Below are 16,107 nucleotides of genomic sequence, written 5' to 3'. Positions count from 1 at the left end.
CAGCCATACCAAATATACCCCCATTTCTGATTAGCATTTCACATATAAACATTTCAGTTACCTAATGCAAGGTGATAAGAGCTCAGCATTTTATACAGATCCCCAACAAACGGGCTCCCTCTGCTGCTATCGTCCACTCACTGACTTTGCCCCTACTGAGCTAAACCAATAAGTTCATGGCAGGTTATTCATGCAAGAGAGGCAGAGGCATGGCATCCTTGCCATCTGTACCTGTACACTAGCAGCAGGCCCTTCTTAATAGTAACTTAAGGTAGGTTAATTCAGGACCCTGCAGGTAGGGAATTCAGGACCCTGCAGGAGAGTGAAGACTATGTCACTTGGAGAGCTTTGGAGGAGGAAGAGGAGGTGGAGGAGGAGTTGGTTCTTATATGCCGCTTTTCTCTACCCGAAGGAGGCTCAAAGCGGTTTACAGTCGCCTTCCCTTTCCTCTCCCCACAACAGACACCCTGTGAGGTGGGTGAGGCTGAGAGAGCCCTGATATCACTGCTCGGTCAGTACACTTTTATCAGTTGGCTGTATGTGGGAGAGTGCAGAATCGAACCTGGCTCACCAGATTAGAAGGCTGCACTCCTAACCACTCTTGTGGTACTGCAGAGGCTAGTCCTTACCCGAGACGCATGTTGAAAACGTAGGCTGAACGGACATATGGAGCTTGGTGTATGTGTGTGTAAAATGCTGTCAAATCATAGCCAACTTATGGGGCTGAGAAGTTCCCCAACTTATGGGGAAGAGATGAGCAGAGGTCATTGTCATTGTCTGCCTCAGCATAGCAGCTCTAGACTTCCCTGGTAGAGTCCCATCCCAATACTAATAAGGGCTGACTTTGTTTAGCTTCTGAGATCTGATAAGATCCGGCTAGTCTCGACCTTCCAGGTTAGGTAGAGTGAGGAACTTGGCACGTTTGTGCAATACTTCACCATATGCCTGGCTTGCAATTCAACTTACATTTACCGTGTTTCCTCAGAAGGACTGAGATGGGGACAAATGGTGGTATAATGATGGTCATCTGATTTAAATAGGGTTGCCAACCTCCAGGTGGAACCTGGAGATTTCCCAGAATTACTCCTGCTTTCTAGACCATATACATATGTTCCTTTTTTTTGGGGGGGGGGAGGCTGCTTTGGAGGACAGACTCTATAATGTTATGGCTCAATGAGGTCCACACCCTCCTCAAATACTGCCCTAGCCAGGCTTTACCTCAGATCTCCAGGAATTTCTAACCTGGACTTGGCAACTCAAGATGATTTAGCAAGTTGGGTGTAGTGATTTGTTTATTATTGTTTATGGTTGGACCATAGTTTAGCAGTTGAAAATGAGAGAGAGAGAAGGAAAAAGGCTCCTTCTGTACTCGGAGCTTGAGACGAGTTTAAGTTGATCCCCAACATCTTTTGTTGTTGCCAGCAGGCAATGAAGCTTTGTAATTGCTCAAGCAAAAGATAAAAAAATTAGAAAAAAAGAGAATTCTTTTTAAACTGTAAAATTCACTCTGAGCCCATAACTTATTGGGACATTTGGTTAATATAGCAGAGTTTGTCCAGTTACAGAAGCATGATAAATAAATCTCCCAAGAATTATATTGTAAAAAAGAATAAACTTTCATGTATTCAGGTGGATGCAATTCACATTAAGGTTGCAGTCAAAAGAAAAGAAAGTACTTTGACTGTCACAAATGTCCAGCATTGTTTGTGTGTAAGTATGAGGGTATTGTATCTACTGGAGAGACCTGTGGAGACACGTGTCTCCATGAAAGGCCATATGGGGGGAGGGAGAGGGAAAGAGAGGAAAGTTCAAAGGGCAGCTCCCAGGGAAAGACAAAGTGATTCAAGGAGACCTGTGTATACTTAAGAGTGATGTTGTGCCCCCCCCCCATGTCCAGGCATGCTGAGGTAATACTAATTCAGTTCAGTTCAGGGCTGCAGTGTGGGGGATAGATTAGACCTTTCCTCTGCACTGTTTTTTCACCTAAAACTCACAGGGACCTTTTCAGATGAGATCAGTGTGAGGGAGGAAGCCCCTCCCCCTTGCAAAAAAAGGTCCTGAACCAAATTAAGCCCCCTCTGAAACTTTTGATTGTATTAAAAAATGCTAGGAGTTATGTTTATAGTGTAACCCCTTAGGTCATGAAATTCATTTGGGTCTAGGGTTGCCAGAGCATGGTGGGAAATACTTGGAGATTTTGGGGGTGAAGCTTGGGGAGGGTGGGGTTTGGGAAAAGGAGGCACCCAGTAGGGTACAACGTCATAGACTCCACTGTTCAAAGCTGTCATGTTCTGCAGGGGAACTGGAGAGGCATTATAGGTGCAGGAACTCCCTGGAGCACACATGGTAGCTGGTGACCCTATTTGGGCCAGTCCCTCTCTTGGGCTGACCTACATCATAAGGCTGTTTTGAGAAAAGAACCGAGTAGGGCAGCCACATATGCATGAACCTATGCATGAACTTCTTGGAAGAAGGGTGGGATAAAAATGTAGATAGGCTTATTATAGATTTTCTTGGATAAATAAAAGGATTTGAATTGTAAAACAGGACCAGCTCACTGGTACCATGGATTCTGCCCATTCTGGTATACTAGATAGCTCAGAAGTGAAATCTGAAGGATATACAATAGCCCCAGTGTTTCTAAGGAATTCAAAAAATTGTTAGAATATCCCAGGAAGCATCTGTCTGATGGTGTGAGATGTTGCAACAGGGTAAATTTCTTGGGCTGTTGAGAACTGCTCATTGATGCTGTACATAGTGCACAGAGCCCTAGGATACAGAGACATCAGAATCCAATGCAGAAGCTTTCTGGAATTGTACAAATTCAGACTGCAGGTTTCCATAGCAATAGTAGTCTTGTGGTTGGGAGGAATATGTCTGTTCATAGCCCAACGGTGGGCCAGTGGGTCGTGCTCATTTTTGTTTCTGATATGGTGTTGGGGAAAAACAAATTAAATTGGTTCCCCGAGGGCTTAAGAAGTCACTTTGTCCTGTTAGCTTCCGAGAGATCACACAGAGCCATTGGGGTTATCCACTGCATTTATTTTGACTCTTGGTTGCTTTGCCTGCTCCACGCCAGAAATTAATTAGCATCCCCACCATCCAATCACATTGGGAGCGGGGGATAAAAAGACAGAGACAGGAAATGGTGGTCATCGATTCATACAGCCAAGCCTGCACAGGATCGCAGCATTCATGCACTAAGACTTGGGCTCCTAGGCCTGCTTCCTGCTCACCTCAACAGGTACTATCCTCAGCACCCCCAGGTCTGGCATACAAGACAGACCTTTATTATGGTCATAGACCAGCAACCTGAGGTCTGTGTTTCTCCATCTCCTAAATGTCCCATTTGCTGCTGAATGCAGCAGAAGGAACATCTAAATCTGGTTTTCAGAATGGCTTTCACCATTTTCTGTGAGACTTATGAACTCTGGCTTGCTGTGGACCCTTCATGGCAAAACTGGAAGATCCAGGCCTGTTTCCTCATCCCTGTGGATGAATGATTCCCCTCACTGCAATAGTGAGCAAAGGCACAGAGCTGTCGCCCAAGGCCAGAAAGAGGAAAGGCATCCTGATCCTCCCCTCTCTCCCTCTGTGTTGATATGCTGCTCACTCCCCCCTCCCCACCACAATGGAAGCACAGTTTGTGTCCACTGGTGCCTGAACAAAGGCACCTGTTTGCCTAACCATGGAAGGACAAAAGATGTGAGTTTGGCAAACTTGTGCTGGTTTGAGAAGGGTTCATTGCGAGTGTTTTGCAGGCCACAGGATGGGCTGTGGGCAAAAGAGTACTGAGGGGGTGGAGTGTGCAGGTATGGGTTGGAAAGGGGGAACGAAGGCGGAACTTCAAGGAGACATGCAGGGGGGTAAGACATCTGTGTCTGCATCAGTTTTGAAGGACAAGAAAGGACTATTGTGTGTCTGCAGTCTGCAAGTGACTGAAAAGTACATGCTGCAGGAACAAATCTGCAGAGTGGAAGGTGAAGAAGGATTAAGGAGAAACTGCTGGTATGTGCCTCACACTGCCAGCCTTTGCCAGACACCCAGCAGATTTTGATGGCAGGAAACCCCACGGGCATGCCTACCAATTCTGGTTTTCTCCCTGCCTTGGTGTTTCAGCTTATTGGCTGCTCCTAAGAGTGGGGCTGGGATGGACACCATATGCCCCCTTGCACAGGCTTTAAGGACCCAAAATGCTGAAAAGTGTTCCAAGCCTATATTGTGTGTCCCCTGCACAAATGGGAACTGAATTGTCCCAGTGCCAAGCCTTCATTGCAGGCCCCAAGGTGGATCCTTCTTTTCCTTCTCCCAGCTCAGGTGAATGATTGCCCACTTCTTAGGGCTGCAGATGGCATATTCTGAGTCTGCTGTTAAAGGACTGGTTTCTTCCAGGTACCTGATTTACACAAGGTGTAGATGCAGCACTTTAGGCATCACACACAAGGGAACCCCTGAAGTCCAAGAGGGGTGCTATTTTGGTGAGGTGGCTTTTGCCCCTTGGCCTAGTAATGTCCCTTCTCCAAAGCCCCTCACATTTCCCAGAGTGAGTCACCCCTCTCTGACCCCGGCCCCAAGGTAGAAAATTCTATCAATCTGCCATTTTCTGTCCTCAGGCACTGATTCACCCCTCTAAGGCCGCTTCCTGCCAGGCCTGGTGGGTGGGGTGAAGAACAGCGGCCAGTGCTGACGACTTTTCCTGACCCATGAGGTATATCAACCAGTCCCACCCTGGCTGGGTGGGCGGGTGCTTGGCCCGTCATGCCCGCTGCTGGAATGTTCTGTGGCTCCTCTGGCAGGGCAGATGGCTAGGGCATGTGGCTGCTGGCGCCATGGTAGGAGCGCAGTAAGACCTTGTGCTTGGTGGCCACCTCATTGCGCCGACGCTGGTGCTCCACCAAGAACTCTTTCAGGCGACTGGTGGTGAAAGTGAGGGTCTGGCGCCGCAGCTTCATCAGGTAAGCATCCTGGAGCCAAGGGTTGGCAAAGCAATCCTTGAGAGTGGGGCGGCTCCTGCAAGGATAAGAAGTACCAGTACAGAGACCGTTCTTTCTGCCCTCCTAAGGAATAGACAGCAGGGAGACTGGTGGTCAGATCAATCCCTCTTCAGTGGAAAAGCTGCATGGATCCCCCCTTACGACTGCCACAAAACTCCATTGCATGAAGAGGCACTCCCTTCCCATGACCTGTGATCTGGCTTGACGTGCCTAAATTCTGGATCAGGCTGATTTGAAATTGTCTGCATACAGCAACTCCACGCTGTTAGTGATGCTGCCCATTATGCTTGGATTGGTTAGTGGGAAAAGGAAACCAGGCCGATAAAGAACATGATAGTTGCAGACTATCAAAATGGACACTGGGCAGCACACTGCATGGCTGAGGGAGGCAGTGAGGGGTCAGGGATCGTGGCAACAGCTGTGCCATGGGATTGCCAAGAGTCGGACTCGACTGAATAGCTGACAACAAAAACAACAACAACAACAAAGACTTCCCCTTCTTTTCCTACCACTCACCATGGATAGGCAGAGAGGACCTTGCGTATGAAGAGTGCAGCACTCTGAGAGACATTGGGGTACAGTTTGAAGGCATCGTAGCGCCCTGCCAAAATCTTGCTCTCTGTGTCCGAGCGATCTGCTTCAAGGAATGGTGACCGGCCACTGAGCCTGATAGGAAGGGGAGAGAGCAGAGGGGATGGAATGTCACTCTCAAGGAGGCCAGGATATCACTCATCTACCAAGCCAGCTCTGCAAATTACAGATGAGAAAGAGCACCTCCATAGGAAGTGCCACATTGCATAGTCATTTATTAGAGCAAAGGTGTACCAGCTGAGGGGAGAACTTCCAGGTAATTTCAGGAGCATGGTCTGCTCCTGCTCCTGACCCTTTAGTGGACTAGGCCAGGTGAGGCAGAAAAAGATCTGAAGTTCATTCTTTCTGACTAAGATACATTTCTCCTTCCCTTCTGTGCTCTCCTGCAGTTCAGATTCTCGCACACACCCACTCTAGTCTTCTCAGCCAGTTACGTACATGATGTATGTGAGGACTCCCACACCCCAGACATCAGCTGCTGATCCAATTGGATCTCCTTTCACCATTTCTGGAGCTGTAAAGGAAGGAAAGAACAAACAAAAAAATTACTGTGGGTGGTGCAAAGAGCTGTTTCTGCTTCTTGTGCTACAGAGACTCAGTTGCTGAACCCAACTGAATCCAGCTACGAGGAAAAGATGCCTGTTAACCTCCAGTGGCGTAGCCCAAGAGATGAGCTGAGCTCCTTGAGAGCATAGCAGAGCCATGGACAATAAACAGTCCAGCGGTATGGAGACGCAGAAGTTTGCCCTTGGTTGCAGCACTATGACCGTTTATGCACTAGGAACTTCACTGCCCCAGCTCCTGTGCAGCAGCACAAATCAGGGGTGGACAACGTGCACCAGGCCAAGTGCTCCCCCATGTAGGTGCAGGAAGAGGTGGGACAACCGGCCATGACTAAATCTCCAGCCTGCAGCCCAGCATAAAACCTCCAGTGCATAAACGGGGTATGTGAAAGCAAAAGGGAAGTCGTTTTGTGGTGTGTTTCATATGGACAAGGAATGCTCATACCCCAAGATAAGCTGGGACAGAAGTTGAGCACTCAACATGATCAGGGGAGGGCTTCCCTTCCACTTCCTTCCCCCACAACCAGGCTTGTCAGTCCTCCCACCAACTCCCTCCCATGCAATTCCCTTTCACTAGAGCTCACGTATCATGGCAGATTGACTTCAACTTGAACTCCTTATGGCATCCTCCTGACCAGTCCTATGCCAGCCCCTTCAGTATACTCACCCATGTATTCTAGTGTGCCAACACGGTGCCCTAGCTGGCGCAGCACTAGTGGATTGTAATTCTGGGCGCTGCCAAAGTCAATTATTTTTACAGTGTTTAAGGAGGAGATGATAATGTTGTCAGGCTTGAGATCTAGGTGGATGATGCGCCGCCCATGCAGGTACTCCAATCCCTGGAGGATCTGTGTGATGTAGCCCACCACATCATCCTCAGAGTAACGGAACCTGTGGGCATAGACAGTCGACTGAGACCCCACGTGTCCACCCTCCTGTGCCCACAGAAAGCCTAATGAGTTGGCATTAGCCCCAAACAAGATAACCGGGGAATTTTACCAGATGGTTCACTTACAACAGGGGTAGTCAACCTGTGGTCCTCCAGATGTTCATGGACTACTATTCCCATGAGCCTCTGCCAGCAAACGCTCATGGTAATTGTAGTCCATGAACATCTGGAGGACCACAGGTTGACTACCCCTGACTTACAATCTTTTCTATGTTGCGTAACAGTTTGGCTATACAAATGGGTTGAGACAATATTTTCTTAAAGCTCTTTTGTATATTCAATCCCATCCAAGGCTGGTTGAAGACTTTATGCTGCCCTTCATGAATTAAAGTGTAGGTCTCCCCATCCCCTCACTGCACAGCATGACAATATAACACTAAACCAAGGCTGACCAGGACACCGCTTTGCTATGTTCCTCTTTAATTTCAGTCATTTTACTGCAGTGGTCCATATGACTTAACATAGCTACCTGTAATATAGATTCAAATTATCTATAAGATCCAGCTTGGTGTAGTGGTTAAAAGTAGTGGCCTCCAATCTGGAGAACCAGGTTCATTTCCCCACTTCTCCTCCACATGCAGCCAGCTGGGTAACCTTGAGCCGGCCACAGTTTTCTCAGAGCTCTCTCAGCCCCACATGCTTCACAAGATGCCTGTTGTGGGGAAAGGCTTGGAAAGTGATTGTAAGCCGCTTTGAGACTCCTTCGGGTAGTAAAAAGTGGGGTACAACACCCCAGCTCTTCTTCTATAAATATGTACAGAGAAGGGGGATAAATCCAAAAGTGCAGATAGCCAAGATAGCGACATTCCTGGGAAAGATAATCCTGGTATTTTCATATGTGAGTTGTTGGCTCGGTTTTCCCCCATGGCTGGTCTGGCCCTGACAATATTGGAGGTAGATTGCAAAAAGAACACAGCAGTTTACTTGCAATGGCTACTTTTGGGGATCTCCTTATCAGGAGATCCTCCTGAGGATAACCATGCACCATCTGAGAAGCAGGCCTCCATGAATTTGAAAACGATCTATTTTCTGTTATGTTTCCACAGGGGGCAGGGAGGTTTTCTTTGTGCCTAATTCTTTACCCACACACCCTTTATTCAATTTCATTGCTTTGCCCCCAGCCTGCCCAGCATTCCATCTCACGGAGATCGTTCTAATTTGAATCATAGTCTAAAGATTTTGCAATTCCCCCGCCTACTGTAGTTCTGTATCATCAGCAAAAATGTAACATTCTTTTGAAGTCGTTAATCATAATATTGAACAGTGCTAAATCTAGGACAGAGATTCAAAGCATTTGGCTGCCAGCATAAAAAATAAATAAAATAAAATAAAATAAAAACAAGGGGCTTTGGAAAGCTCTGAAATAAGAGCCTCTGTTGTAAAATAAGAGTGTTAACAGCATTGAGAGAAAGCACCTGAGGTCTTCTGACACTTGATGGAACTCGGGATGAACTTCCATGATGATTTAATATGATTTATTTATGTAGTGCCATAAATAATGTTTGGGATGCTTCAACAACACAAGCCTACCACAGAAGCAGATATCTGCCTCAATTGAATGGAAGGGCATGGGAATTTTTTTTTATCCCACTCTTCCCCCACCCCATTTTGTCCCCATAACAATCCTGTGAAGTAGGTCAGGCTTAGAGCAAGTGTCTGGCTTCAGGTCACATAGAAAGCAGGATGACTAAGGAAGGGGTGCCTTCCAACCGGAGTGCCCCAGATCTAGGTCCAACTTTCTAACTACTATGCCACAGAGAGAGGAAAAGGAGTGATGGGGAAACATGGGATGAACATGAGCACATCCAGTAACCCCTTCCTAGGAATCCATTCATGTCCTTCCCATGATGGAAGTCATAGTGTGGGAATGTCTTGCACACTCTTTCTCAAGGGACTTGGCAGATCCCTGGGAGTGGGAATCCCCATGTGAAAGATGTTCCTCCTTCAACAGCCACTCTTCTGTCAGCCTGGGCCCTTAGAACATGCTAAAGGTGTCCCTACAAGGTCCCCAGAGGACAGGCTAGTGTTGCTGCCTTCATTTTGAGTCTGATTATGGTCTGGATGATGCCAGCGGGTATGATTAAATATCTGAGTAACACGGAGATGAATAGACTCACTGGCCTCCGTGTCCTTTCCACTCTGCTGTTCTGTGAGCAGCCCAAGTTAACAACTCCCATCACAGATTTCCAGAACAGCTAAAACTGGTGTGAATACACAGAGATCTCAAAGTGCATGGTCAAAGTGATATTGGAGATATCCCTTTTGTCCTGGTCAGTATGCGACTTTGCCTCCCAAACTCCTCTGTTGCCCCATGTTTATTCCTCCCAGGCACCGCTCCCATGCCATGAGCCCCCAAACACACCTGTCCACAAAGTGGTAGAGGATCTCCTTCCCTGTGCAGTGTTCTGTTATGAGCACCAAATACCGGGGGGTGATGTAAGCCTCATGCAAGGCCATGATGCGCTCGTGATGCAGGCCCTTAAGAAGATCATATTCTTGCAGGACACGCTGTTTATCGTCCGCCTCATAGGGCACAATCTTGGCCATGAAGCGTTTCCCTGTGGCATTCTCTTTGCATTCTCGGATCACTCCAAACCGACCCCTGAACATACAAATGGAACACTTTCAGCATCTACCTTGGATAATACTGGCTTTTCCAGTTTAAGCGAAGGCACAATCCCCCAACAAAGCACAAGTGAGGCAAGAGGCAGGGGCATAACATTAGAGGCAGGGCTGATGACTTCCCATGCGGTTTCTCAATGCTTGGGCCTGTAGTTTACAATATCCAATTGGTGTGTGACTGGAGACTTTTTCCAGCACCATGGTAACACAACGTGTGAGGAGAACACGAAACCACTCACACTGCATTTTTGTGACAACCAAAGCAGAGCATTTACACTTTCCCTCCTGAAGACACATACAATGCTCATGCTCCTCCCCGTAGAAGGATGTACCAGTTCTGCTTGGTACATTACAAAGAGAACAGAAAGTGCTTCCTAGTCCTGTCCCACGCTATGATATCCAGAGGTGCTTTTGGCTTCTTGATTTTGAGAACAGCTGGCACTCTTAAAGTGAGCAGGGAGATTGAAGGCTAAGTGGGGACTAAGTGAGGTCATGAGCTACTGACGCAATATGCAATGAGCTACTGATGCAATGTAGAGAAAAGCAGCATATAAGAACCAACTCCTCCTCCTCTTCCTCCTCCAAAGCTCTCCCAGTGACAAAGTCTTCAGTCTCCTGCAGGGTCCTGAATTCCCTATAGTTCCCTACCTTAAGTTACTATCAAGAAGCGGCATATAAGAACCAACTCTTCTTCTTCTGAAGTGGGATTCAAAACTCTGAAGGAAGTCGGGGGTGAGTGAGTGGGGTAGTAATGCTGCTATCACAACACAGATGTCTTCATGAAATTTATGGTCAAAGACAGTCCCTTACAGCACTGCTCATCGAAATCCTCCCAGAGAACTGACGTGTTCCTTACCTTGCTTTCTCATCCAGGAAGGTGTAGGGTTTTTGAGGGATCCCCTGACGCAAGGATGAGTCATCCTTTGCAGCTGAAGGGAGTCTGCCACGGGCACCGGTCCCTGTGTCCCTGCTAGGGGTGGTGTTCCGACTCACAAAGCGTGTAGGGGAAGGCACTTCCTCTGTAATGGGGGTTGTTGGGGGACTGGGGGCACCTTCCGTGCTGGTGGATGCTGCTGGTGGGTTAGAGACAAAAGAAGTGGCCACATAAGGAAGAGCTTTGGGGGAGACGGTCACTGCTGAGTCAGCCATGGGTGTGGGTGATGCAGGAGAGATTGGAGAGAATTTGGAGGGAGAAGAGCCAGGAGTGGCTGCTGGGCCAGGTGAGATCTTGGTGGTGGCTGAGGCACTGCGGGTGCTGAGAGAAGTTGCAGTCCTGGTGGGCTTCAGTGCTGGCTCTGGAGAAGACACTGTGATGGTTGGACATTCAGAAGAGGATACCTCTTTGGAGGACGGTGGCATGGCTGTGGGCTTTTCTTTCTCTGCAGCCAGAGATTTCACTACTATAGGCACTGACCCCTTCTGCTTCTTTGGAGGGGCGGAAGGCAGGGGTTCCATGGTTTTGTGTGTTGGCTGTGGAAGCTGGTCAGCAAGGGTCTGGGTGGATCTGGTGGAAGACACTTTCTCGAGGGCAGTCGTACTCTTCTTGGCAGTGATAGTTGCGTGGACAGCCTTGGGTTCTGCATGTGAGAAAAGAGAATACGACAGCCACAATAAGCACAGCCCTGGGCAAAGAAGCAGTTGCAGATTCACCATGGGTTTGGGGGCAAGCCCTTCTCAGCCACTGAAGAACAGAAATTCAAATGTTGACACAGCCAATTGAAGCAAGACCCTCGTGAAAGAAACTGTGGTGGGATTGTGCCAAAGGATGAGGTTGCAAGCAGGTTCCTGTCTTTTAGTATTGCTGTTGCATTGCTCTTCCATTATCAGGGGGAAAGCAGAGTTACAGCTGGTTCTACAGAGCATTTGATATAGCATTCCAGTTAGGAACAGGCATCTTCTGTCCATGTGGAAAGGCAAAAGGGCTTGGCACACCAGCTGGGTAAAGCCCGTTAAGAAGCTTGCTGGGCTTGGCCTTGGTCCCTTCCCTGCTGTGCCCCCTGCTCCCCACTGCTTTTGCAGACGTGAAGGACAACATTCTGGTCATTCCGCTTCAGACAATACTGCTAGCTTCTCTTACAATCTATGGTAGCGATCCCCAACCTGTGGGCCGCAGACCACATGTGGTCCTTCGACTAACTGGAGGTGGGCCCCAAAGGATGCCTTCTCATGAGTTAAAATTTCCATGAAAATAAAATGTTCCTTATGTTCATTGTTGTGGCGTGTCTGTATCTTATTTTGAAGGGATGTTTAAACATTACCATAGCGATCAGAGAGCGTTAGGGCAGTGGTTGATAGTAGAGGAGTAAACTACCCCCCCCACACCGGGCCTCAGTAAAAGGCGTTGAGTGGTCCCCGGTGATAAAAAGGTTGGGACCACTGATCTATGGGACGTATGAGGTAACTCTTAGTAATGCCTACCTTTTTAAAGTGACAGTAGCATTGCTCTTAATTGCTGTTCATGAATAGAACTAAAATGTACAAATAGGTACTAACCAGCAAAATAAAACTTCCTTGATTTTATAGGCACTCACAAATCCTGGCCTTTTAATTCATCTTATTTCTTCTTAGACATCCCATAATTTGCTCTTTAATTTTTAACTGATCTTTTACTGGCTCTGTTTTACTGTTACAAACCAGAGGAATTTAATATTTTTTCAAAAACTTGCCTATTAAAAAGTGATTTTTTAAAAAGTATGAGTTCCTTTCCCCTCCCCTTGCTGCAACTGACCTTTTAATTAAACATTTCCTGATTTCATTATCTCTATGCAATTGGATAGAAATGATGGGACAAGGGACTGGATTGCAGGTCACTTAAAAGAGGAAGTGCAACCAAGCAAAGGCACGGGGATCACCAACCAATATCACCAAACCAGCCACTCTCCCTGACAGGTGCATGGATAGAATTTGGCCAGGTTACACTGGACAGCTTAATATTATGGACAAATTCAAGGCAAAAAAAAAATCACCACAAATCAGTTTTGAAAATAACAGGTAAGCAACATGGAAGACATTGGGCTGCTGTAACTGTATGTCAGCTGGATTCTTCAGGATAGCTGCATGATCAAATAATGGCAACTCCAGACAAAATGGCCAGTGTGGAAGCACCCCGGGCCACAGAACACCTGAGCTTTGTACTTGGCAAGCACATCCTGCCAAAAAACACTGGGGGGTTGAGACCGAGCTGGGAGTTGAGGGTTAAGAGCACATTCTCACCTGCACTTTCGATGAACACCTTCCCTGATGGGTTGCTATAGGGCCCAAGCCCAGCTTTGTTGGCACAGGCAACACGGAACTTGATGTTGCTCCCCACGGGAAGATCCGTGACGTTGAAGTAGCAGTCAGCAATGCCTGAGCTGACTATTTTCCACTCGTGCTCCCCTGGGAAGGAGCAGAAGGGGGTCAGTGGGATGACCTGGTGCTGTGTTCCAGACATGTCTTTTGAGGCTCAGCAGTAGTGGCAAATAAGAAACTTCTCTTTCCAGGAGGAGTGGATCAAGTCTTGGGTATGCCCACCTGTCTAGGCAGACAAGGACCACTGGCTCCTGTTCTCAAATGTATGCTGACTCCATACATGACTTGGGTAGACAAGGAGGTTGAGATGGGCTGAGAGAACAGGGAGCCATTTTTTACTGTCCTGGCCTCTGGCTGTTTTGGAGTGGTCAAGTAATCAGTGAATAGGGTAGCACGTGACACGTACTGGCTCTACTGCAGGCTCATCAGAGGGGATATTGCACCTAAAGCCAAGGGGCCAATAAGGCATCCTATATGGTCCCTGAAGGAATGTGCAGGTGCATAGATCTGTCCAGGGTGGGGTGCAAGGAACTTGATGGGAGGATAAAGGAATAGCTTCCAAAGAAGAAGGGTTAGGTACATCATCTCATAAAACCCCAAAATGGAGCAAAAGAGAAGTGACAGGAACTTGACTAGGGCATGTATATAATTACTAGAGAGTCTGCAAAGGAAATGGAGATTACTGCTACATCCAACTGATGCATACCATCCATCTTGCGTTCCAAGGTATAGGTGCATGGTGCCTGGCTATCTGCTGGCCTCCACAGAACCAAAACTGTGTTCCTGTACTTCTGGGGGATTTCTGGAGTGCCCGGTCTCCCAGGAAGCCCTGTTCATAGTGGGTGTGAAAAAGACAAAAGAATCAAGGGAACTGATAGCACACAAGACATGGGACAGAAGTCTGGGGGAGTCATAAGACACACTCTTTATACTCTTACGTGCAACAGATATTGTGCAGGAGCTGGTAGCAGTGCCCAGGGCATTGGCTGCATTGCATTCATACAGGCCTGCATCCTTCTTCGAGGCCTTCGAGATGGTGAGCAGCTGGCGGCCATCTTTACATGCTACTATATGGAGAATGCCCTCAGATACAACAGGACACTTATCTGTGTGAGACAGAGGAATATTCAGTCAACACAGCCTTACAGGATGCATCAATTTGATTTACATAATGCTCTCCACAGTCCTCTTCCATTCTGAACTGTGTTACTCCCTTGCTGTGTAGTCTTTGCTCAAACATGTGAGCTTCAAAAGAAGCAGGAGTATTCTTGTGCTGCTTGAACCCAAGATGCCCCAACACCAATACAGCTAAAGTGGTACTTCTGGATCCCAAAAGCATGCAGCTATTTGGTTGGCAAATTATGCCGAGCATACAGAACCTGCACCACAGAGATCCTGGGATAGAGAGGTTCCACCTATTGTTGTCATGGTCCGGTTATCCAAATGACAGCTATCAATTCAGTTCTGGAATTTTAGGACATGTGTTGCTTAGTTTTTTCCTTAGCTCTGCTTTGAACAATATCTCAGTGCAGGTTTTTTTTTACAAGATGCCTGTTTGGCCACTAGGTAGATCTGGTCAAAAATTAACCCCAAGGTATTATGGGACTCTTGGGAGATGAGGCTGATTCTTGCAGCCCAACAAACACACACACACACACACACACGTTCCTCGTGATGCACAGCCTACCTTTCATCCACAGTATACGGGGGGCAGGGCTGGCAGCAGGAAGGCAGCAGAGTTGCACTGCCTCTCCTTCCAGCAATACCTGGTCCTTCAATTTTATGTGGAAAACTGGAGGGAAGTCTGGGATAAGGAAATAAAGGTAAAAGTTGTGAACTGGAGGAATCATAGAATCATAGAATAACAGAGTTGGAAGGGACCTCATGGGTCATCTAGTCCAGTGGTCCCCAACCCCCAGTCCGGTGACCGGTACCGGGCCACGGCTCCTCCTCGTCCTCCTCCTTGGCTGCTGCCTCGGGGGCTGCCCTGCCACTCTGCCACCGGCTCACCTATGGTGCTCTCCGGCAGCCACCATGGCTGGGGCTCCCCCTTGGTGTGGGACTGTGCAGCTGCTGCTGGCAGCGCCCCCCAGCGGGCGGCGGGAAGTCGGGGGTGCCAGCGGGAAAGCAAGTGGAACAGGGGCTCAGACGGCAGTGATGTCCCTCAGCAAAAGACTACCCCCCCCCCGGGCCTCAGTAAAATTGTCAAGCGTTGACCGGTCCCTGGTGATAAAAAGGTTGGGGACCACTGATCTAGTCCAACCCCCTGCACTATGCAGGACACTCATATCCCTATTGCTCATCTACTGTAACCTGCCACCCCTTTGCCTGTGAGGAAGCTGCGGGATACTTCAGAACTAGTAGTAAAAGATTTGGTAGGCATTTATTTTCCCAGGGAGAATGTTCCCTTGAACAGTCAGGTGTATGCGACAGCTATAGCCGGGGGGGGGGGATGTATTGGAGGGGCCACCTGAAGCTCCTGGGGAGCTGGATTGAGCCTTCACCCCTCTCAACAAATGTTTTCCAAGGATGGTCTATGCCCATTTCCTGAGCAGTTATAACTTTCTAGAAAAGCTTCATGGGGGCGAACATTCCCCAGGTGAATCGAATCTCTTTCGCAGTCCCATCCCAGAGGCATACCTGACTCACTGAGCACGTAAGGTTGGCTCACAATGACAACGCCATCTCCTCTCAGCAGGCTGGCAGGAATGTTGGGCTGTGATGCAACCTTGTCTTTCTTGGCTCGGGACATGTTCCAGCGTTCCCAGCGAGAACCACGACGCTGGCTGTCACTGGGAGCTGTGGGGAGGAACAGGGAGAGAGGGCTCATTCTCACCCTAGCTCAAAGATTCGATGAAAGGGCCAGAGATCTGTTTGACACAGGGCTGGCTTTCCCTCGCTGTCTGTACTCAGGGCAAGATCTCACACTTGTACCTGCGTCTCTCAAGGCCAGTGGCCTGCTCTAAAGACACAGTTCTTTCTTCCTTCCTGTTCTCTTTTTCATTGATTAGATTGGATTTGTTAGGTTTCAAGGCAGCTGAACCTCTAGTGTAGATAAAATGTCCTTACCATATGGAATACATTTTCATTTCATGCT

At 48.0% G+C, this 16,107-nt stretch overlaps 1 protein-coding gene across 7 annotated transcripts in view; it reads right to left on the bottom strand.

The window, feature by feature from the left end:
• Positions 1-3,021: 3,021 nt before the first annotated feature.
• SPEG (striated muscle enriched protein kinase) overlaps positions 3,022-16,107 on the bottom strand; it is a 132,620-nt gene continuing 119,534 nt past the window's right edge. For all 7 annotated transcript variants that reach the window (XM_077320803.1, XM_077320804.1, XM_077320808.1 and 4 more), the window contains 11 exons: positions 15,651-15,809; positions 14,698-14,814; positions 13,949-14,116; positions 13,717-13,839; positions 12,933-13,097; positions 10,576-11,296; positions 9,460-9,699; positions 6,816-7,039; positions 6,024-6,099; positions 5,511-5,660; positions 3,022-5,010 (listed from right to left, as the gene is read on the bottom strand). In XM_077320803.1, coding sequence (XP_077176918.1) covers positions 4,806-5,010; positions 5,511-5,660; positions 6,024-6,099; positions 6,816-7,039; positions 9,460-9,699; positions 10,576-11,296; positions 12,933-13,097; positions 13,717-13,839; positions 13,949-14,116; positions 14,698-14,814; positions 15,651-15,809 — 2,348 coding nt within the window. In that variant the 3' untranslated portion in view covers positions 3,022-4,805. The remainder of the gene's footprint in view (positions 5,011-5,510; positions 5,661-6,023; positions 6,100-6,815; positions 7,040-9,459; positions 9,700-10,575; positions 11,297-12,932; positions 13,098-13,716; positions 13,840-13,948; positions 14,117-14,697; positions 14,815-15,650; positions 15,810-16,107) is intronic.

The sequence above is a fragment of the Paroedura picta genome, chromosome 2 (assembly GCF_049243985.1).
Source record: "Paroedura picta isolate Pp20150507F chromosome 2, Ppicta_v3.0, whole genome shotgun sequence".
NCBI classification, from domain to species: Eukaryota; Metazoa; Chordata; class Lepidosauria; order Squamata; family Gekkonidae; genus Paroedura; species Paroedura picta.
The sequence above is the reverse complement of the archived record's forward strand: the minus strand, read 5'-3'. Positions and strand labels throughout refer to the sequence as shown.